The sequence below is a fragment of the Schistocerca nitens genome, chromosome 1 (assembly GCF_023898315.1).
Source record: "Schistocerca nitens isolate TAMUIC-IGC-003100 chromosome 1, iqSchNite1.1, whole genome shotgun sequence".
NCBI classification, from domain to species: Eukaryota; Metazoa; Arthropoda; class Insecta; order Orthoptera; family Acrididae; genus Schistocerca; species Schistocerca nitens.
In genome coordinates, this window is record NC_064614.1 from 475,517,852 (window position 1) to 475,543,087 (window position 25,236).

At 40.0% G+C, this 25,236-nt stretch overlaps 1 protein-coding gene across 1 annotated transcript in view; it reads right to left on the reverse strand.

Annotated features, from left to right (window-relative positions):
- LOC126236079 (uncharacterized) overlaps positions 1-25,236 on the reverse strand; it is a 126,893-nt gene that overhangs the window by 39,693 nt on the left and 61,964 nt on the right. Inside the window, exon 4 of the mRNA XM_049945143.1 lies at positions 4,006-4,125. Within this exon, the coding sequence (XP_049801100.1) occupies positions 4,006-4,125 (120 nt within the window). The remainder of the gene's footprint in view (positions 1-4,005; positions 4,126-25,236) is intronic.

Genomic DNA, 25,236 nt, shown 5'->3' on the forward strand with positions numbered 1-25,236 from the left:
TTTTCTGCAAATGAATAAAATTGTACAATAAATTACCTAAAGAGGTTTAAGAGATCACTAAAACCAATTTATTTAAGAAGCCAGTTAAAAAGTGCTTGTTAAGTTACACACTCAATAAACTGGAGAATGTGCAATATGAATGTAAAATGATTCATTCTACATCTCTACGATTTATCATAAAATAATCCATGGAACATAAAATTAATTAACTACAGTGAAGGATTACTTAAAAGTAAACTTACCCAAAGGATACATACATGTTTTGTATGTACCCATCATCTACTAAGGATGTACAACATCCCTTTGAAAAAAACTGAGTTCAATATTTCTGTATAAATACCGCTGAACTGGTAACTTCAAATAATAGTTCAATCACGTTACAATGGTGCACCCAGAATTGTCAGAAAGGGCATTTTTTTCAAAATCCCCCCTTCCCACTATTTTGTTTTTCATTTGGCATTTGATGAATAGCAAGCCATACAGCATCATTAATATCCAATTCAGTCATATATGGTATTCCAAAGATGCTGTGTTTTCCAACTCTAGCATCATCCACAAACAACATTAAGTGTGCCTCCATTGACCGATCAAGTACGACAGGCATGGAACTCCATCCCACAAACTGACATCCAGCACCTGTACAACACAATGCGTGCATGTTTTCATGCTTGTATTCAACATTTTGGCAGTTACACTGGTTATTAATGTACCAGTGTTTCACATTTGCTATCACTTGTCTCTCGGACATATTAACCTGTGACCCTGCAGTGTTAATCACTTGACTACATTACCTATACAAATGTATCCCAAAATTCTTTACTCTATCTACATTAATTATTTTTTTAGTGTTGCAAATTTTTTCTGTCAGTGTGTATTCTAAATGTGTTGTTCTAAATATAGATATTCTTTTAATTTTATTTATCTTTTAATCTTTCGTTTTTTTGTTTTCTTTTTTACATTTGCCATATTTTTGTTGTTTTCAAGTTGTAACATTTTCAGATTTAATTATTTTACATTTGAAATTGTTTGTAAATTATTGTTATAATATTGTAAATCCAGACAGTAGAGAGGAAGAACAGAATTGTTCATGTCATAAAATATGCTGAATGTACTTTGATTTTGTGCACCAAGTGCAGGGTATCATTAAATTATTTATTATTATTATTATTATTATTTTATTTTTATTTATTTATTTATTTATTTATTTTTTACAAATGTGTGTGCACCATTCTAACGTACATTGAAAATGATAGAACTTTTATTTAAAGGTATTCATTCATAAATATTAAACTGAATTGTTTCAAGAGGGTGTTTCACCCCCTTAATGGCTGTATGGGCACACATAAAAAAATGTCACTCTTATTTTGCTCTGCACTAAAATATATTTAAAGTCAATCAGAATCGAGTATCCATTGGTTAGGTTTACTTGTTAGATAAGATGGAGGAAAGTTTCAGTAAAAAAACGTTACACAATTTAATAATAATAATAATAATATCCTGTGCTGAACAGATACTCAGTTTGAAGACAGTTCTGGGATAATCCAAGAACTGTAAGTATGGGTCTCAACATTATCAGACACTAACAAACACCAGATCCAATATTAAATTCATAAGAGAGTCATCAGAGTCCTTTGAGATTGTAACAGGAGTGAGACAGGATGATGGTATTTCATCACTGTTGTTCTGTGTAGTATTAGACAGCTGTCAGGGAATGGGAAAAATATTTGAAGATACAGGCACTTTATAAACCAATCAGACTAGGAAATAAAACAAAAGGATCTTGCAGTACTCACAGGCAGCACAGAAACTGCAGTAAAGCAAATCAAGATCCTGAAAGAGAAGGCTGAAAAGGTGAGACCACAGATCTCTTTCAAGAAAACAGGTGTGAAAAAAATATGTTGTAGAGATGATACAGGCAAACAGGATAGAGAAAGCAGCTCACAGGCAGAGATGCCAAAAGATGACTTGAGCATAGTCATGGAGCAGCAAGGCGCACAAAAAAATTTTTAAAAAATTGGAGCGAAGACTCATCAGAAAAATAATATGGCCCAACAAGACAGTAGATGGTTTGTGTAGTAGACAAGAGACTGAACAGATATCTATCACAGTACATGACACGAAGAAAAATTAACTGAAATTTTATGAGTGCATATCAAGAAAATGCTACACACATTACAAATTAAATGGATATTGTAGTACACAGAAAATGTGAAGAACATGAAGTGGACCACCAAAATCAGAAGAGACCTGAAGGTCTTGGACAAGGACACACATCCAACCACAAAATGAACCAATAGGTCAAGGAATTCAATACGGGAACAGTTTGGTCAGAAAAAAGGAAGAAACTGTATAGTGAGAATATGAAATAAGTGTGGTGCCTGAGAAAAATCTTACATCTAATACATACTTTGCGTGGTCCTCTAGTCACCAATAATAATAATAATAATAATAATAACATATGTCATTTCACACTATAATAATTTTTACTTTACTGAAAACCTTATTCCAAAGATCTGCAGTGGATAATAATAAATACTCTCTTTCTGAGCTCTGACATCAATTATGAAAGGATGCGACTCACCTTTTCAGGCAAGCAAATGGGAAGTTAATTACTAAATGAAAGCCAAACCATCACCATTGTCCTGTCAGCTGATAATGTGTATGTAGTGTTACATTATGAAATAATGTTTGTACAGTATGGTCAGAGATTGCTATTGACAAATTAATGAATGTATAGTACTAGATATTTTATAATTAAATAACTAGTTTGCAAAACAATATTCTGCACTAGGGATAAACTGAATAAAGTAAACAGCCTAAACTTGTATTTGGAAGGATAGAGATTCCGCTCTCCATCCGGCTATCCTGAATTAGATTTTCCTTGGTTTTCCTAAATTACATCAGGAAAATACTGTGACGGTTTGTACTATAATGCCACAGCTTACTATCTGTCCCAATGTCAAGAAACCTGTAAGTATGTAAATATCTGTGTATATGAATTATATATATTTTCTTTTTGTTCTTAAACTGCCATTCTATGACATGTCCATCATTTTCAACAGTAAACCACACATGAATAAAACTATTACTACTTCAAAGGTGTGGAGCATGAGCTGTGGCACTCATGTACTTTTGTGACTTTGTGTTGCTATGAATATGAGAATTAAGGAAGTCATTTGGAAAGTTATAAGCTAGTTGATGTTATAACAACAGGTGCTGTAGCCAATGAATCACTGAAACAATAAGATACTACTTACAGAACTCTAGCAAATTTTGGATTTGATTGAAGGTGGAGGTTTGTTTATGGATCAGGTTGACAATCTAGTTGTGAAACATGAAAGAAATGACAAGATTGTCAACTTTTTGTTTTATGCTGAAATACTGCAACAGATTAATCTAGCAGGAGTCATTTGCTGCTGAAGAGGTGGCAACTGTTAAAAGGCATGCTATTTTGCTAAAAAATTCAGTTTATTAGAAAGCATACATGAAAAGTGATGAAGAAGGTAGCTTTGGATTAGCAGAAACGGGGAAAATTTTAAACATGATAATGGAATGAGCTTTAAATAGTTTTGATGGAATCACAAAGATATTGTTGATGAATCTGTTTTATGTTTTTCTTCTTCTTCTGGGAAAGATTCTTTTATAATCCAATGAAAATAATAGCACAGCAATTGGTAATCATTGTCCTTCCAGCCATCCTAGTTTGTTTGACCATCAGGCCCTATAAGCAATGTTTTGTGTCTTTTAAGACATGATTATTGTGAGAGGAAAGGTTAGAACAGTTATTTATATTATTTGGGTTAAAATATAAATTTGTAAGGCAAAATGTTAAAATGTATTTATAGCCCTTTTTATGTATCTGTGAAATTTAAATAATAAAAAAGAACTTATCATCTTAAACCTATTTCATAATATTTAAAGAAATAAATATTGAAATGCTAAAATGTATGTGCATGTGTCTGTATTATCATATAATTCTCGTACCATTCAAATATGTTTGCTTACCTTGTTGCACAGGTTGCTGTTGTCAGTACTACATTATTAGCTATTACTGCTCCTGCACATATTATATTTGAACTTCGTATATCCTGTAAAAATACCATCCAGCATGGATGCACCATAGGCCTGTGAAAGGAAAATAAAGTTAATATTGAAAAAAAAAGCAGTCTGAAACAAACTGCTAAGTAGCTATACATTCAGTATTTACATGTGACACATCTTGACAGCTGTAAATCATTCATGATTTTTGTATGTTATGGCTGTTACCATAACTGTTTGCAATATATCATTTCAAAAAAGAACTTATTGTTACATCCAGATGTTCTAGGATGTAACAGACTTCTTGGGGTGAATAAGATAAATATTCTTCACTTTGAATATTTATTACGGTACTGTAATTTTTTCTTGATTCATTCATTCATGATTGTCCATAGATTCCATGAATCTGGAATGAGTTAATGTACACGTGAACAAAGATAAGCATACCATAGAAACTTTATCCGTGTGCTGATGCTGCTGCCACTGTTGTTGTCTTCATTTCAAAGACTGGTTTGACACAGTTCTACTAGCTAGTCTATCCTGTGCAAGCCCCTTCATATCTGCACAACTCCTGCACCCTACATCCATTTCCACCAGAGGCCTTTGAATCTGCGTACTGCAGTCAAGCCTTGATTCCCCTTAATAGTTTCTTCTACTCCTATCCCTTGCTGCACTTCCTATGCCTCCTCCCCCCCCCCCCCCCCCCCAAACATACACACTTTCCACCATTACTATTCATTGATGCCTCAGGGTGTGTCCTACCAACAGATCCCTTCTTTTAGTTTGATTTTGCGAGAGATTTCTTTTCTCATAATACATTGTCTGATGCACTCATTTAATCTTTAGCATTCTTATTAACAGTAAACTGTCAATATACCACCCAATGGTATTTGTGCTTTTGACAGCTAAACTCAATTAAATATATTAGAAAGAAAGCCATTGCTTTGGAAAAAAGTGCCTCCTCTTTAGTTATACTAAACAGCTGCTGTTTATCTCCTGTTGGTGGCTTAGTATTTACTTAATTGCATTGCTACTTTTCAAAGAATGTATTTACTGACTTCTGTAAATACTGAGTCTTGTTTACAGTACATTACTGGTTGTCATGCAACTTTATAACAAACATTGCTACTTGTTATGTAGTTAGGGGAATTTCTCAGTCTTTGAAAGTAGATATTCAGATGATTTGTTGAAATAATGGCTAATGAGTTATGTTCTTATTTTTTTGTTGTTGAACTGATTCAGAGTTCCAGTTTCTTGCTTCATGTTAATTGGGAGCTTGTTGAATACATTGGTGTATAATTCCACTCTGAACCCTTGACAAGAAGACAACATTTACATGAAAATTGTACTTGTGTCTTGTATTTTGATTGTTCAGATCACAGTTAAGATCAAATTGTGTTTCATTACCAGTAACAAAGCCTAATATGCAGTAAATGTATGGGGCACTAAGTATGAGAATTTCGAGATCCTTTTTTTATCAGTAAATATACATGAATTTGCAAAATATTGTTAAAAGCAATGCTCAGCAATAGCTGATTTTATGGTCTCTGGAATACAGGACAAATTGAAATATGCAGTAAAAATACCGTAATACAATTAATAGGAAAGCTACTATGTTTACTAAATTTTCTATTGTGCTAAGTAGGTGCTGTCTACATACAAATATTTGCTCTGAAAGGAGAGGCATGGACAAAGTGTCAGTGTGCATATTAAAATTATTTTGTATCTTGAATGGATATTTCAGTATACAAAGGAGTGTTGCTGTTTTGAGATTTCCCGACAAATTAAAATTGTGGATCAGACAGATCTAAACTCAGAACCTTGTGTTCCATGGGCAATGCTCTTACTGACTGAGCTCCCCAGGTATGATTCACCAGCCACCCTGACAGTATCAATTTTGCCAGTATCTGGTTTCTAAGCTTCAAAGAAACTGTCCCGTATGTCTTCTGTGTCTTTACTGTGTAATGCTTCTGAGCTCTGCAAAATGGAAATGTAGTGACAGCTGTGATCCAGAATGAGCAGATTTTGTGTTCTAGTGTAATATAAGCAAATACTTCTGTATGATCACTGACTTTACATTAAAAGAGATGATCACACTCATATATGTGGTAACTCACCACGAACCTGAGAACCTCAAGAACAAACTGCATACTATAACTAATAAAGATGTTACTTACCAAATGAAAGTGCTGGCAGGTCGACAGACACACAAACGAACACAAACATACACACAAAATTCAAGCTTTCGCAACAAACTGTTGCCTCATCAGGAAAGAGGGAAGGAGAGGGAAAGACGAAAGGATGTGGGTTTTAAGGGAGAAGGAGTCATTCCAATCCCGGGAGCGGAAAGACTTACCTTAGGGGGAAAAAAGGACGGGTATACACTCGCACACACACACATATCCATCCACACATATACAGACACAAGCAGACATCTCACAAGCAGAGATGTCTGCTTGTGTCTGTATATGTGTGGATGGATATGTGTGTGTGTGCGAGTGTATACCCGTCCTTTTTTCCCCCTAAGGTAAGTCTTTCCGCTCCCGGGATTGGAATGACTCCTTCTCCCTTAAAACCCACATCCTTTCGTCTTTCCCTCTCCTTCCCTCTTTCCTGATGAGGCAACAGTTTGTTGCGAAAGCTTGAATTTTGTGTGTATGTTTGTGTTCGTTTGTGTGTCTGTCGACCTGCCAGCACTTTCATTTGGTAAGTCACATCATCTTTGTTTTTAGATATATTTTTCCTACGTGGAATGTTTCCCTCTATTATAACCATAATAAAGATGTTACGTGGATAATTGTTGCAACACTAAGTATGTGTCATCATATTGACTGTATGGTATGTGTAAGCATCCTCTCTAAGCCTATAATATTTTGGTTTCATCTCTGTTATATGGCCGAACTAATTTATTGTGTTAAGGTTGCTAACATAGCAATGACATACATAGCAGAGTAAGTGCGAGCATACTTGTCAGAAATTTATTAGCATGCAGTGACCCAGCAAGCATTAACTGCCACATCTACTGGGAAATACAATCATTGATGTCATGTCAGAGGGAGCTCCAAAAAATTTGAATATTTGTAGTGATTAGTGTTGGGATAAATATCTACACTCCTGGAAATTGAAATAAGAACACCGTGAATTCATTGTCCCAGGAAGGGGAAACTTTATTGACACATTCCTGGGGTCAGATACATCACATGATCACACTGACAGAACCACAGGCACATAGACACAGGCAACAGAGCATGCACAATGTCGGCACTAGTACAGTGTATATCCACCTTTCGCAGCAATGCAGGCTGCTATTCTCCCATGGAGACGATCGTAGATATGCTGGATGTAGTCCTGTGGAACGGCTTGCCATGCCATTTCCACCTGGCGCCTCAGTTGGACCAGCGTTCGTGCTGGACGTGCAGACCGCGTGAGACGACGCTTCATCCAGTCCCAAACATGCTCAATGGGGGACAGATCCGGAGATCTTGCTGGCCATGGTAGTTGACTTACACCTTCTAGAGCACGTTGGGTGGCACGGGATACATGCGGACATGCATTGTCCTGTTGGAACAGCAAGTTCCCTTGCCGGTCTAGGAATGGTAGAACGATGGGTTCGATGACGGTTTGGATGTACCGTGCACTATTCAGTGTCCCCTCGACGATCACCAGTGGTGTACGGCCAGTGTAGGAGATCGCTCCCCACACCATGATGCCGGGTGTTGGCCCTGTGTGCCTCGGTCGTATGCAGTCCTGATTGTGGCGCTCACCTGCACGGCGCCAAACACGCATACGACCATCATTGGCACCAAGGCAGAAGCGACTGTCATCGCTGAAGACGACACGTCTCCATTCACGCCTGTCGCGACACCACTGGAGGCGGGCTGCATGATGTTGGGGCGTGAGCGGAAGACGGCCTAACGGTGTGTGGGACCGTAGCCCAGCTGCATGGAGACGGTTGCGAATGGTCCTCGCCGATACCCCAGGAGCAACAGTGTCCCTAATTTGCTGGGAAGTGGCGGTGCGGTCCCCTACGGCACTGCGTAGGATCCTACGGTCTTGGCGTGCATCCGTGCGTCGCTGCGGTCCGGTCCCAGGTCGACGGGCACGTGCACCTTCCGCCGACCACTGGCGACAACATCGATGTACTGTGGAGACCTCACGCCCCACGTGTTGAGCAATTCGGCGGTACGTCCACCCGGCCTCCCGCATGCCCACTATACGCCCTCGCTCAAAGTCCGTCAACTGCACATACGGTTCACGTCCACGCTGTCGCGGCATGCTACCAGTGTTAAAGACTGCGATGGAGCTCCGTATGCCATGGCAAACTGGCTGACACTGACGGCGGCGGTGCACAAATGCTGCGCTGCTAGCGTCATTCGACGGCCAACACCGCGGTTCCTGGTGTGTCCGCTGTGCCGTGCGTGTGATCATTGCTTGTACAGCCCTCTCGCAGTGTCCGGAGCAAGTATGGTGGGTCTGACACACCGGTGTCAATGTGTTCTTTTTTCCATTTCCAGGAGTGTATAATGAGCAGCCAGCACCTAGATCGAAAGAAAAAGAGAAGTGTAGAGGGTATGGCCCGAAAATGTCTGAGGTAATCCTGAAGGATATGATGAAACAATTTGACCTCTCCAAGTTATTAGGTCTAAAACTTTACTTCTGCTGTCCATTTGTAAACATAATGCCATCAAAATATTGGTCGATTTGTGATTGCATCATAAAGTTATTCTCGGTTGAATATGCCAACTTAAGAGCCTCATTCCTGCCATTTGCGAGAAGCTTTAATTTTCTGCTCTAACATAAAGAAATTTGAGTCTGAAACTCATAAAATGCTGGGTAAGACCCATGGCGATGCACCCGTTTAGAGAATGGTTTCAACAATTCAAGAACAGTGATTTTGACGTCGAAGACCAGCATGGTTGTGGAAGAGAGCAGGTTTTCAAAGCTACTCAAACCGATGGCAACAATCACAGGAGATCATTATCGAGCTTGACAATGCTTGACCCTGTGTTGCAAAACCTTGCATAACACACTTGGAAACATTGAAATGGGAAGTTCTATACTACCTGCCGATTCTCCAGACATTACCGGTAATCCCTCTGAATACATTTTTCGATGAATGGCACAGGGTCTGGCTGACCAGCACTTCCGGTTAGATGAACAAGTGCAAAATTGGATGGACTCATGGATCTCTTCAAAAGATTCCCAGTTCTTCTACCACGGGATTTGTAGGCTGCCCGAAAAACGGAAGAAAGGAGTGGCCAGAGATGGCCATTGAAGTCTGGGATATATGTAAGACTGTCAATTTTAAAAACCATTACAAGTGAGAAAAATGGCAAATAACGCATGCTCTCAGAGACATACGAGGTTTGTTTGATAAGTCTGGTAGGAAAGCAAGAAAGAATGTTTGTTTCATAACCTTACTTCTCGACATAGTCTCCTTTGACGGCTATACATTTGGTTCAGCGATCCTCCAACTTTTTCATCTCATCGGAAAATTAGGTTCTGTCAAGCTCTGTAAAATACTCGTTAGCTGCAACTATCACTTTTCATTTGATGAAAATTTCTTCGCAACAAGCAGTGTTTCAAGTTAGGGAACAGGAAGAAGCAACTTGGTGCTGAGGCTGGACAATAGGGTGGATGAGCAAGCAGTTCAACACCCAATTCGTGCACTTAGCTGATTTGTGAGATGATGCATTATCCGGGTGAAAGGGCACATTTTTGTGTGCCAATCTTGGTCTTTTTCCGCCAACGCAAGTTTCAAACGATACTCCAATGAATCATAATAGGGTCCAGTTATGGTTCTGCCTTTTTACAAGTAATCTACTAGGATTGGAAACAAGGACATAGTCAAACGGGGTATGGCCCCTCCCCCACCCCCATCACCCAAATGAAATTACACACGACCTGGTTGCCCTCTAGTGACTGGGACACTCAGATGTTTAGGACGGGTGGTAGGGACAGAGCATCGAGTGACATTATACTGAGTGCACTATCCGAAAATTACCTCGAGCAATTAAACAGAGAACCGACTCGTGGAGATAACATCTTGGACCTACTGATAACAAACAGACCCGAACTTTTCGACTCTGTAAGTGCAGAACAGGGAATCAGTGATCATAAGGCCGTTGTAGCATCCCTGAATATGGAAGTTACTAGGAATATAAAAAAAGGGAGGAAGGTTTATCTGTTTAGCAAGAGTAATAGAAGGCAGATTTCAGACCACCTAACAGATCAAAACGAAAATTTCTGTTCCGACACTGACAATGTTGAGTGTTTATGGAAAAAGTTCAAGGCAATCGTAAAATGCGTTTTAGACAGGTACGTGCCGAGTAAAACTGTGAGGGACGGGAAAAACCCACCGTGGTACAACAACAAAGTTAGGAAACTACTGCGAAAGCAAAGAGAGCTTCACTCCAAGTTTAAACGCAGCCAAAACCTCTCGGACAAACAGAAGCTAAGCGATGTCAAAGTTAGCGTAAGGAGGGCTATGCGAGAAGCGTTCAGTGAATTCGAAAGTAAAATTCTATGTACAGACTTGACAGAAAATCCTAGGAAGTTCTGGTCTTACGTTAAATCAGTAAGTGGCTCGAAACAGCATATCCAGATACTCCGGGATGATGATGGCATTGAAACAGAGGATGACACGCGTAAAGCTGAAATACTAAACACCTTTTTCCAAAGCTGTTTCACAGAGGAAGACCGCACTGCAGTTCCTTCTCTAAATCCTCGCACAAACGAAAAAATGGCTGACATCGAAATAAGTGTCCAAGGAATAGAAAAGCAACTGGAATCACTCAACAGAGGAAAGTCCACTGGACCTGACGGGATACCAATTCGATTCTACACAGAGTACGCGAAAGAACTTGCCCCCCTTCTAACAGCCGTGTACCGCAAGTCTCTAGAGGAACGGAGGGTTCCAAATGATTGGAAAAGAGCACAGGTAGTCCCAGTCTTCAAGAAGGGTCGTCGAGCAGATGCGCAAAACTATAGACCTATATCTCTGACGTCGATCTGTTGTAGAATTTTAGAACATGTTTTTTGCTCGAGTACCATGTCGTTTTTGGAAACCCAGAATCTACTACGTAGGAATCAACATGGATTCCGGAAACAGCGATCGTGTGAGCCCCAACTCGCGTTATTTGTTCATGAGACCCAGAAAATATTAGATACAGGCTCCCAGGTAGATGCTATTTTTCTTGACTTCCGGAAGGCGTTCGATACAGTTCCGCACTGTCGCCTGATAAACAAAGTAAGAGCCTACGGAATATCAGACCAGCTGTGTGGCTGGATTGAAGATTTTTTAGCAAACAGAACACAGCATGTTGTTATCAATGGAGAGACGTCTACAGACGTTAAGGTAACCTCTGGCGTGCCACAGGGGAGTGTTATGGGACCATTGCTTTTCACAATATATATATAAATGACCTAGTAGATAGTGTCGGAAGTTCCATGCGGCTTTTCGCGGATGATGCTGTAGTATACAGAGAAGTTGCAGCATTAGAAAATTGTAGCGAAATGCAGGAAGATCTGCAGCGGATAGGCACTTGGTGCAGGGAGTGGCAACTGTCCCTTAACATAGACAAATGTAATGTATTGCGAATACATAGAAAGAAGGATCCTTTATTGTATGATTATATGATAGCGGAACAAACACTGGTAGCAGTTACTTCTGTAAAATATCTGGGAGTATGCATGCGGAATGATTTGAAGTGGAATGATCATATAAAATTAATTGTTGGTAAGGCGGGTACCAGGTTGAGATTCATTGGGAGAGTGCTTAGAAAATGTAGTCCAGCAACAAAGGAGGTGGTTTACAAAACACTCGTTCGACCTATACTTGAGTATTGCTCATCAGTGTGGGATCCGTACCAGATCGGGTTGACGGAGGAGATAGAGAAGATCCAAAGAAGAGCGGCGCGTTTCGTCACAGGATTATTTGGTAACCGTGATAGCGTTATGGAGATGTTTAATAAACTCAAGTGGCAGACTCTGAAAGAGTCGCGGTGTAGCTTGCTCGCCAGGTTTCGAGAGGGTGCGTTTCTGGATGAGGTATCGAGTATATTGCTTCCCCCTACTTATACCTCCCGAGGAGATCACGAATGTAAAATTAGAGAGATTAGAGCGCGCACGGAGGCTTTCAGACAGTCGTTCTTCCCGCGAACCATACGCGACTGGAACAGGAAAGGGAGGTAATGACAGTGGCACGTAAAGTGCCCTCCGCCACACACCGTTGGGTGGCTTGCGGAGTATGAATGTAGATGTAGATGTAGTGAAATTGAAAGATCTTGATTTTCAATCATACGATGAAGACGGGATGGGGAAAGTAGCCTATATTGTACCGGCTCTCAAATCACCCACCATGTTTTTAGATTTACCGGTCATACTTACGCACCACCTAGTGGGAAAAGTTTGAACTAGGGAACACTTCCATGATGCTACAATAGTTTGGTTTCAGTGACTGCGGTAGTTTGTGTTGTATTTGGTTTACAAGAAAAATGACGATTTGCATGTCAGGTTTGTGTACTTTTCGTAAGGAGCCTGCAACTAAGGTACGAAACATTCATATCTATTACATATAATTAAGAACCCTCTGACATCGTTATAACTGTCATTCAATCCATTGTTTAGCTTACAGCATGACAAACTCACAAAATGGCGTTGTTGCCGAAAACGCACCACTGCTGAGTTACCTAAATAGCACCAATGCGATTTAGGAATCTTTACTGGTGCGATTTAAGAACCTTAGTAATACAAGTCATTTAGGCTAAATCTTTTAATACATTTATGGAGTCTAATATTCCCAAGCTAAGAAAAATAATTTCGCGGTGATCGTGAAAGTTGACGTTTCATAACCCCCATGAACCATGGACCTTGCCGTTGGTGGGAAGGCTTGCGTGCCTCAGCGATACAGATAGCTGTACCATAGGCGCAACCACAACGGAGGGGTATCTGTTGAGAGGCCAGACAAACCTGTGGTTCCTGAAGAGGGGCAGCAGCCTTTTCAGTAGTTGCAGGGGCAACAGTCTGGATGATTGACTGATCTGGCCTTGTAACACTAATCAAAACTGCCTTGCTGTGCTGGTACTGCGAACGGCTGAAAGCAAGGCGAAACTAAAGCCGTAATTTTTCCCGAGGGCATGCAGCTTTACTGTATGGTTAAATGATGATGGCGTCCTCTTGGGTAAAATATTCCGTAGGTAAAATAGTCCCCCATTCGGATCTCCGGGCGGGGACTACTCAAGAGGATGTCATTATCAGGGGAAAGAAAACTGGCGTTCTACGGATCGGAGTGTGGAATGTCAGATACCTCAATCGGGCAGGTAGGTTAGAAATTTTAAAAAGGGAAATGGATAGGTTAAAGTTAGATATAGTGGGAATTAGTGAAGTTCGGTGGCAGGAGGAACAAGACTTCTGGTCAGGTGACTACAGGGTTATAAACACAAAATCAAATAGGGGTAATGCAGGAGTAGGTTTAATAATGAATAGGAAAATAGGAATGCGGGTAAGCTACTACAAACAGCATAGTGAACGCATTATTGTGGCCAAGATAGATACGAAGCCCACGCCTACCACCGTAGCACAAGTTTATATGCCGACTAGCTCTGCAGATGACGAAGAAATTGAAGAAATGTATGATGAAATAAAAGAAATTATTCAGATAGTGCAGGGAAACGAAAATTTAATAGTCATGGGTGACTGGAATTCGTCAGTAGGAAAAGGGAGAGAAGGAAACGTAGTAGGTGTATGGATTGGGGCTAAGAAATGAAAAAGGAAGCCGTCTGGTAGAATTTTGCACAGAGCACAACTTAATCATAGCTAACACTTGGTTCAAGAATCATAAAAGAAGGTTGTATACATGGAAGAAGCCTGGAGATACTGACAGGTTTCAGATAGATTATATAATGGTAAGACAGAGATTTAGGAATCAGATTTTAAATTGTAAGACATTTCCAGGGGCAGATGTGGATTCTGACCACAATCTATTGGTTATGAACTGTAGATTAAAACTGAAGAAACTACAAAAAGGTGGTAATTTAAGGAGATGGGACCTGGATAAACCGACTAAAGCAGAGGTCGTACAGAGTTTCAGGGAGAATATAAGGGAACAATTGACAAGGAGGGGGGAAAGAAATACAGTCGAAGAAGAATGGGTAGCTTTGAGGGATGAAGTAGTGAAGGCAGCAGAGGATCAAGTAGGTAAAAAGGCGAGGGCTAGTAGAAATCCTTGGGTAACAGAAGAAATATTGAATTTAATTGATGAAAGGAGAAAATATAAAAATGCAGTAAATGAAGCAGGCAAAAGGGAATACAAACGTCTCAAAAATGAGATCAACAGGAAGTGCAAAATGGCTAAGCAGGGATGGCTAGAGGACAAATGTAAGGATGTAGAGGCTTATCTCACTAGGGGTAAGATAGATACTGCCTACAGGAAAATTAAAGAGACCTTTGGAGAAAAGAGAACCACTTGCATGAATATCAAGAGCTCAGATGGAAACCCAGTTGTAAGATAAGAAGGGAAAGCAGAAAGGTGGAAGGAGTATATAGAGGGTCTATACAAGGGCGATGTACTTCAGGACGATATTACGGAAATGGAAGAGGATGTATATGAAGATGAAATGGGAGATATGATGCTGCGTGAAGAGTTTGACAGAGCACTGAAAGACCTGAGTCGAAACAAGGCCCCCGGAGTAGACAACATTCCATTATAACTACTGACAGCCTTGGGAGAGCCAGTCCTGACAAAACTCTACCATCTGGTGAGCAAGATATATGAGACAGGTGAAATACCCTCAGACTTCAAGAAGAATATAATAATTCCATTCCCAAAGAAAGCAGGCGTTGAAAGATGTGAAAATTACCGAACTATCAGTTTAATAAGTCACAGCTGCAAAATACTAACACGAATTCTTTACAGACGAACGGAAAAACTAGTAGAAGCCGACCTCAGGGAAGATCAGTTTGGATTCCATAGAAATGTTGGAACACGTGAGGCAATACTGACCCCACGACTTATCTTAGAAGCTAGATTAAGGAAAGGCAAACCTACGTTTCTAGCATTTGTAGACTTAGAGAAAGCTTTTGACAATGTTGACTGGAATACTCTCTTTCAAATTCTGAAGGTGGCAGGGGTAAAATACAGGGAGCGAAAGGCTATTTACAATTTGTACAGAAACCAGATGGCAGTTATAAGAGTCGATGGACATCAAAGGGAAGCATTGTTTGGGAAGGGAGTGAGACAGGGTTGTTGCCTCTTCCCGATGTTATTCAATGTCTATATTGAGCAAGCAGTGAAGGAAACAAAAGAAAAATTCGGAGTAGGTATTAAAATCCATGGGGAAGAAATAAAAACTTTGAGGTTCGCCGATGACATTGTAATTCTGTCAGAGACAGCAAAGGACTTGGAAGAGCAGTTAAACAGAATGGACAGTGTCTTGAAAGGTGGGTATAAGATGAACATCAACAAAAGAAATACAAGGATAATGGAATGTAGTCGAATTAAGTCGAGTGATGCTGAAGGAATTAGATTAGGAAATGAGAAACTTACAGTAGGAAAGGAGTTTTGCTATTTGGGGAGCAAAATAACTGATGATGGTCGAAGTAGAGAGGATATAAAATGTAGACTGGCAATGGCAAGGAAAGCGTTTCTGAAGAAGAGAAATTTGTTAACATCGAGTATAGATTTAAGTGTCAGGAAGTCGTTTCTGAAAGTATTTGTTTGGAGTGCAGCCATATATGGAAGTGAAACATGGACGATAAATAGTTTGGACAAGAAGAGAATAGAAGCTTTCGAATTGTGGTGCTACAGAAGAATGCTTAAGATTAGATGGGTAGATCGCATAACTAATGAGGAAGTACGGAATAGGATTGGGGAGAAGTTTGTGGCACAACTTGACTAGAAGAAGGGATCAGTTGGTAGGACATGTTCTGAGGCATCAAGGGATCACCCATTTAATATTGGAGGGCAGCGTGGAGGGTAAAAATCGTAGAGGGAGACCAAGAGATGAATACACTAAGCAGATTCAGAAGGATGTAGGTTGCAGTAGGTACTGGGAGATGAAGAAGCTTGCACAGGATAGAGTAGCATGGAGAGCTGCATCAAACCAGTCTCAGGACTGGAGACCACAACAACAACAACAACAGGTATTATTTTTTTCCCTTCTTCATTGCAGATTTCCATTACGATGGCTGGGAGGAAATACGGGAAGTGGTCTCCAGAAAGTATGACATGTGCATTGGAGGATTTTAAAAAAGGGAAAATGGAACTTAAAGAATGTTGCAGAAAATATGAAATACCAAAGAAAATGTTTCTAAGACATATTCGAGGTGAAGTCAACCGTGGCAACAATGGGGCAATGAATGGGAGAAAAACAGCATCACCACTTTCAGCTGAAGAAGAACATGTTAATGTCATTTTAGAGTTCGAAGAGAACCTGTTCGGTCTTACTATAACCGACGTAAGGAAGTTAGCTTTTCAAATACTTGTGGCTAATCCCCATCTTGACAATCCATTCAGTAAAGAGAAAAAAATGACTGGTAGGAAATGGTTCTACACGTTTGTGAAACGTCATCCGATACTAACTTTATGACAGCCTGAAAATGTATCTTTTGCTGGGGCTACAGGTTGTAATAAAGAAAATGTTAACAAGTTTTTTGATATTCTGGAAAAAATTGTTGACCAGCATAAACTAAATGCACTGACCATTTTCAATGCTAACAAATCAGGTTTCTCAACTGTACAGAAGAAATCTCCTAAGATATTAGCACAGATGGGGAAACGTCATGTGGCTAGTGTTTCTAGTGCCAAAAGAGGAACTAATACTACAATTGTCTGCCGTACGAGTGCTAGTGGTAATTATATGCCCCCCATGATAATATTTAAGAGGCTTAGGGTGCATCCTTTCCTGAAAACTGGCGCTGTGGAAAATTCAGACACTGGTTATATTAATAGTGTGCTCTTCATTAAACGGCTGGAACATTTCATTGCTTTTGTCAAACAATCGGCAGAAAGAAAAGTTCTTATTGTGTGGGATGGACACTTGACACACTCCAAGAATCTTGAAGCTATTAAACTTGCAAGGTCGCATGGTGTTTTACAACTTCCAGGGCACACTACACACCGTTTGCAGCTCCTAGATGTGGCAATATTCAGGCCGTTGCAAACCTATTATGATGACGCACTGTGCAAGAGGCTGCGAGCTAATGAGCCTCCTGTGACTCAGTTCGAGATTTGTTCTCTGCTTTCCGATGCGTACAGCCGAGCAGCGACCTTAAGAAATGCGATGAATGGTTTCAGAACCACTGGAAGCTGGCCCGTAGACAGAAATGTCTTTTCTGATACTGACTTTGTTCCAGTCGTTACCCATTCAGAGAAAAGCAACACAAATCGACCTGAAGAGACGCCAATGTGCCTAACTCTCCCCAATGACATTGCTGAGAAATGGCGTCAAGAAGCTGAAGAAGGCCTCTCCAATGCAGCAAATACAAAGGTATCGAAATCACTTCAAATTAGCCCTTCCAAAAGTCTTGCTGTGACCGTCCATGAATTAGATCCTTTGCCAAAACCGGTTACCAAACAAGGAAAAAGACTAAAGAAAGGCGCTTAGAAAGCTGAACTGTTGACTTCAAGCCTGTATAAGAATACATTGCAAGATATTAGGGACAAAAAATCACTTCATGTTGCAAAGAAAGAGTTGAACTCAACTGATGGGCTTGGGCCCTCAAAAGGAAGAAGCAGAGAAGCAACGAAAATACCACTGGTTCATCGTCATCATCTCTCGAAAATGTTTAGCTTGAAATTGATGTAGATGACTGGTTTTGCTTCATTTGTAAAGAAAGTGTGGTTAAGGATATGGTGCAATGCTCAATCAGCAAAAAATGGGCTCATGAAACCTGTGCTGTAGTTTTAAAACATGAAATGACTTTTCAGTGTGAGTTTTGTACACAAGTTAAACTGTACTTGAACAATCATATTTTTTTTTTCTTTTTTTCAATAACAATGGAAATGGAAGAGGATGTAGATGAAGATGAAATGGGAGATACGATACTGCGTGAAGAGTTTGACAGAGCACTGAAAGACCTGAGTCGAAACAAGGCCCCCGGAGTAGACAACATTCCATTGGAACTACTGACGGCCTTGGGAGAGCCAGTCCTGACAAAACTCTACCATCTGGTGAGCAAGATGTATGAAACAGGTGAAATACCCTCAGACTTCAAGAAGAATATAATAATTCCAATCCCAAAGAAAGCAGATGTTGACAGATGTGAAAATTACCGAACTATCAGTTTAATAAGCCACAGCTGCAAAATACTAACACGAATCTTTACAGACGAATGGAAAAACTAGTAGAAGCCGGCCTCGGGGAAGATCAGTTTGGATTCCGTAGAAATACTGGAACACGTGAGGCAATACTGACCTTACGACTTATCTTGGAAGAAAGATTAAGGAAAGGCAAACCTACGTTTCTAGCATTTGTAGACTTAGAGAAAGCTTTTGACAATGTTGACTGGAATACTCTCTTTCAAATTCTAAAGGTGGCAGGCGTAAAATACAGGGAGCGAAAGGCTATTTACAATTTGTACAGAAACCAGGTGGCAGTTATAAGAGTCGTGGGACATGAAAGGGAAGCAGCGGTTGGGAAGGGAGTAAGACAGGGTTGTAGCCTCTCCCCAATGTTATTCAATCTGTATATTGAGCAAGCAGTAAAGGAAACAAAAGAAAAATTCGGAGTAGGTATTAAAATCCAAGGAGAAGAAATAAAAACTTTGAGGTTTGCCGATGAAATTGTAATTCTGTCAAAGACAGCAAAGGACTTGGAAGAGCAGTTGAACGGAATGGATGGTGTCTTGAAGGGAGGATATAAGATGAACATCAACAAAAGCAAAACGAGGATAATGGAATATAGTCGAATTAAGTCGGGTGATGTTGAGGGTATTAGATTAGGAAATGAGACACTTAAAGTAGTAAAGGAGTTTTGCTATTTGGGGAGCAAAATAACTGATGATGGTCGAAGTAGAGAGGATATAAAATTTAGACTGGCAATGGCAAGGAAAGCATTTCTGAAGCAGAGAAATTTGTTAACATCGAGTATAGATTTAAGTGTCAGGAAGTCATTTCTGAAAGTATTTGTATGGAGTGTAGCCATGTATGGAAGTGAAACATGGATGGTAAATAGTTTGGACAAGAAGAGAACAGAAGCTTTCGAAATGTAGTGCTACAGAAGAATGCTGAAGATTAGATGGGTAGATCACGTAACTAATGAGGAAGTATTGAATAGGATTGGGGAGAAGAGAAGTTTGTGGCACAACTTGACCAGAAGAAGGGATCGGTTGGTAGGACATGTTCTGAGGCATCAAGGGATCACCAATTTAGTATTGGAGGGCATCGTGGAGGGTAAAAATCGTAGAGGGAGACCAAGAGATGAATACACTAAGCAGATTCAGAAGGATGTAGGTTGCAGTAGGTACTGGGAGATGAAGAAGCTTGCACAGGATAGAGTAGCATGGAGAGCTGCATCAAACCAGTCTCAGGACTGAAGACCACAACAACAACAGCAAAGCATTATTACGAATATTTTAAAGGCTATTTGTGTGATATATTCAGTGAAGTAAATACTTTATTACATCGAATATAGGCCTACCCTTAAATTTAAAAACAAATTTTCAACCAAAAACCGCATAATAGTAGGAACAGGTGCGATTTTGGCACCCTGTGATGCAATTTAGGAAACCAGTAGCCTAAATGGGACCATTTGCAGAGTTTTACAAAATGGTCAAAAACTGAAACTGAACATTTTAAGGCTTCTACAGCAGTTTTTTTGAAAAGTGGTGTGATTTAGGCTACTTTACCCTACGCACTATCGGTAATTAAGAAACCCATCGATCAGTTCAGTTCTTACTTGCAGTTGAATTTAATATAAGATGTGCGGACGTTTATTGTTTTTATGCCGTGTGCTGTTGTGATAGTTTCTAATTGTCTTATAAGTTTGGAACAAACAAGAAGAAGAAAAGCGGTTTTGATTCATACACCAGCGTTACGGTAACTGAAAAATTTGTATGCGCTATTATAATCCACTGAAGTTTTGTATTTGGAGACTGAAAGATCTTTGGGGTTGCAATATTTTAGTATTTCACAAGGCAGCTGAGCGCTAAACATCATTAGAAATAACATTAAATTAAAGCAGTGCGTCAAAATAGATTTGGATTTGCCCATGGCGCCCAAAAATCGCGTCGATCAACAAACTATCGCACAAACGGGGTTGTTGCGTGTGTTTAAAAAAATTGCGTAAAATTCCATCATTAGCACCTCAAATGGCAAAATATATTGCAATGTGGTCACGTGAGTGATAATTATGAAAACCAGTTCCGATACGGAAGGATGGGGAGAGTCTTGTGCAGAGCGAAAGGGGTATGTGATGACAGCCCGTTGTATATTTCGTTCGTTTAAATTTTTTTTCAGAAGGCTGCTTGAATTCGTCAAGAGTCGACTTTTCCCTGTAACCCCCACCCCCCTTTCGTTCAAAATGTGATTGCGCCCTTCTAAAACTATAATTAACGGACCCTGGAATTCCAAGCACTAATAAATGCACTATGCACCATCAGATGACTGAACATGCACAATTGAAGGAAAAACATGGAATATCAGAATGCCATCTTTCGTTGTGATGCATGTTATTTTATATAAAAAAAATTCTACAACAACCTCTTCTTCCAAATTTTCCACCAACTGGGGTAGCTCTGGAGATTGAGGCGCTGAGTAGAGGCGAATCCGTGGAATTCATTCTCAACCTCGATAGTGGTTTTCTGTGGTTTTTCACCATTTTCAGTTTAGGCAAATTTGGGATTGGTCCTTTACTATGGGCCACACTTAATTCCTTTCGAATTTCTTCCCTCCCTGACAGAATGCAGTGCCCCTGAAGATGCAACATCTCTGCTTAAATGAAAAGAGCTGCATCGAAGGTGAGCTGTACATCTCTTTGGAGACTGCCGACACTAAAAGCCACATGATAACTAAATAATTATCCACATTTTCCTTATTTAGACTCATGCGTTTATCTGCCGAGATATACTGTAATGTAGAAAATGATCTTTTTACAATGCAAAAAGTGACAGATGCAAATGAAGAAATTTGGGATGGTATAATGCTGAATAGTTCCAGATTCCTTGCATTTTCACAATCGGAAATTGTTCTAGTTTCTCTGTCGAACAGAACAATATGAGATCTGTTTATTCCAACAGCCCTGTCAGTAAGAAAAGAATGACAGCGTCCCAAACAATTCGCGCTCATCCATCCCTGATCACTTCCTCGCTCAAATCCAGATTGGAAGAAGATGAGTGTAATATGGCCTTAGAGAGTGAAGGGAAATTGGAGCATGACTACATTCTAGTGGTTTGACAAAATACAGTACTCCTAAGTAACGAAAGAGATGATATCTCTGTTTGGTAAAAACGCCAAGATCACTGACGAGTAAAACGGTTTATCCTTCTTTATGGGAACTCCATATTTTATGGAGTCTCCAGACACGTCTTCGGCGTGGAATCTCATTAGCTAGAGTAGAATTGTCTTCAGCAATGAGTCCCGCTTCGAAGTATGTCCTGATGAACAGTGAAGACGTGTGTGGAGACGCCCTGGACAGCAGTGGGAAGCCAGCCTGACTATCGCCCGGAGTGCTGGTCAGGACCCCTTTCGTTGTGATACGCGGCACATCTACAGTACAGCGGTTCGTCGACGATATTCTACGCTGCGTTTTGTTTCCCTTCGTGGTAAGCCATCCTAGGGTTATATTTCAGCAAGATAATGCCCGTCCATACACGACGAGAGTTTCTACTGCTTGTCTTCGTGCTTTCCAAGCCGTACCTTGGCCAGCAGACTCAACTGGAGCTTTAAGGGCAGGACCCTCCAACCAGCTCGGAATTTTGACTTTCTAACGCGCCAATTAGACAGAATTTAGCATGATATCCGTCAGGAAGACGGATCTAAGTCGAATAAATGCCTGCACAAGGGCTATAGTTGGACCAACGCATTACTGGCTTGCTCAATTTGTAAAGCTCTTTCTCTGAATAAATAATTCAGTTGTTCTGAAATTGCAGTCATTTGTTTTTCTTCACGTGTGCTTTTTTTTCTTGGGGTGTGTATTTAACTGAATTCGTTAACATAGTGTATAGTTTGCCTGTTGCTGTCATGCAAAGCTAATTGAAATATGAGACATTCACATAACGATTTTAATGACTGAAGTATGTATTAAATATTTTTAATCTATTTAAAGACATTCAAAATAATTATTTTTACTCAGTGTTTTGTTTAGTAGTTTAAATTGTTTTCAGATGTTGTATTATCGTCTTCAAACTGTAATGGTTTTCAGTTGTAGAACCAATGATACAAAAATTATTTTTTCGTTACTTTTATAGCAGTACGTACCTTGGTTTAGGGAAACGTCATTTATTTCTGCGGCAGACTCTATTTAATAGTAATGTTGTTTTGCGTAAACTTTGGACAATATGCGTAATTCAGCGATATTTATAGTTGAAGGCAGGTACAGATTGTCATTTGGTGCTATGTATCGTTGAGTAAAAGGGTTCGCTTGTGGGACGGCGATACATCACGTCTTCAAACTTTCCTACAAGAACGATGTTGTAATTAATGCGAAATGTATTATTCGTAATATCCTAGGAACAGTGATTCCAACCGTCACAACACTAATGTATCTGTAAATAAACATCATATCAATGACAATGTAGGAGTTTATTAGCATCGAAGACTGTATTTTAATTGTTTTGGTAATAGAGTGAAGTTATCATTTTGCCAAATAAAGAAATATTAAATATTACATTTGAGTATTTCTCATATATATATTCAGAATAAATGAAAATGATGAGCCTTTTTGAAGTCCTCTTTAACAAATCGCAAAAACCAGTGGCCAACATCTTAACAGTTGACAAAATGGTATTGTCAGCAATTTTTTTTTTTCATTGGATTGACTGCTGTTTAGTCTCTGGTGTGTCATGATGGACCTGGGTTTCATCTACAGCCACAAGTCGGCACAAAGTCTTGCGGGCTGTGATTAAACATTGCCAGATGTTGTGTTGAAATGTAAATGTTGTGGCAGAGGCGCTATTGGTCACTGTGAGCAATTGCGGCACCTACCTGGCACACAGCTTCTTGATAGCCAATTCTCCGTGCGTGATATTGCACGAAGGGGTACCCAAAAGACAAAAACTGGAATAACATTGCTGTGGGCGGAGCTTGTGTAGTACGCATTTCTGACGCTGGGTGTGTACAGCGCAACTCATTCCCAGTTCAGTGCCACCTGTGTTGTCGAGCTGGGTTGCTTTGTTCATCTGTAGTGATTGTTTTATTTTGCTAGTGCTATTTTGTTTTTGTTTAGTTTTTCGTGAGACAAGCTTAAGTGAACAACATGCAGCTGTGTAATTTTGTTTTCTGCTCGGTAAAACTGCTGCCGAAACTCTTGTAATGTTGAAAACAGCTTACCAAGATGAGGCCATGGAAAAAACTCAAGTGTGAGTTTGCTCGATTTGAAAGTGGCGACATGTCGATTGATGACAAAACTCGTTCTGCACGTCTATCAACTGCCAGAATCGACGAAAATATTGAAAAAATTCGAGTACTTGTGCTCACAGACCCTCGACAGACAATTGATCAACAACAGATATTCGTGGGTTATCGTGCAGCTCGGTTCAGCGAATTTTAACAGAAGATTTGGAAGTGAAAAGGGTTGCTGCCAAATTTGTTCTTCAGGTTCTGACTGACAACCGAAAGGAATATCAAGTTGAAACATGTCGTGCTTTGACACAACGGTTTGAAATTGATCCAAATTTTCCATCAAAGGTCGTTGCTAGTGATGAGTCATGGTCCTATGTTTATGACCTAGAAACAAAGCAACTGTCAAGCCAATGGAAGACATCATCGTCACCTTGCCCAAAACGATGTCAATAAGTCAGACGAACATAAAAAAAAATTCTGATTTGCTTTTTTGATGCCAGTTGCGTAGTTCATTCAGAGTTTGCTCGCCCAGGTCAGACCGTCTATCAAGCCTTTTATTTGGGAGTTTTAAGAAGATTGCATAACAGTGTTCATAAAAAAGGGCCCAATTTTTGGCAGACAGGAGATTTGTTCTTCCATCACAACGCACCTACACACGGTCATCTCTGTTAGACAGTTTTTGGCTAAAAATGACATGGTTCTGCTGTCCCAAGCACCTTACGTGCCTGACCTGGCTCTTTATGACTTTTTGTCATTTCAACACTGATTTGACTCCATTGAAGAAAACGAGGGAGGAGCTGTCAGCCATTTCTAAATATGGATACAAGAAATATTTCGAACAGTGGAAGCATGCTGGGGACAAATATATTAGTCATAATGGAGAGTATTTTGAAGGGGATAAGGTCGTTTTGTAAACAGTTTGAAAATATGTAGCTTTTAAAAACTAATTCCGATTTTTTGGGCACCCCCTTGTACACTCGCTCAGTTGAGATGCCTACAGTCTCAGCAGTCTCACGAGTCATCATTTGGTCGTCTTGTATTATTATATCATGGATTTTGTCAATGTTTTCTTTTGTGATGACCTCAGTTGGACAGCTGGAGCATGCTTCGCATTTGGTGCTTGTCCAACCACATTAATTCATTAATCCAAAAGTAAATGGTCTTCAGTGATAGTGCAGGGTCCACGTTAACTTCATCCAATTCTGTTTTCACCTATGCTGGAATCCAAACCTTCAAATGAAAATGTTTAACAAAAGCACGAAACTGTTTTCTGCGTGTTCAAACGCAGTCGACACGTTGACTAATTCAGATGGCTGTAACAGTGAACTATACGCTGTACGTTGTTGACATTCTTTATACTATCCTTGGAATAATCGAGCTTATCAACCGTGAAGGTGCAAAAACAATGTGTTATTCTTTCATGGAAATTTAGCAGTTCAAAATGGTTCAAATGGCTCTGAGTACTATGGGACTCAACTGCTGAGGTCATTAGTCCCCTAGAACTTAGAACTAGTTAAACCTAACTAACCTAAGGACATCACAAACATCCATGCCCGAGGCAGGATTCGAACCTGCGACCGTAGCGGTCTTGCGGTTCCAGACTGCAGCGCCTTTAACCGCACGGCCACTTCGGCCGGCCAATTTAGCAGTATTTCCTTGTATATCTACGTCCATATTTTGCAAAACTGCTGCAAAGAGCG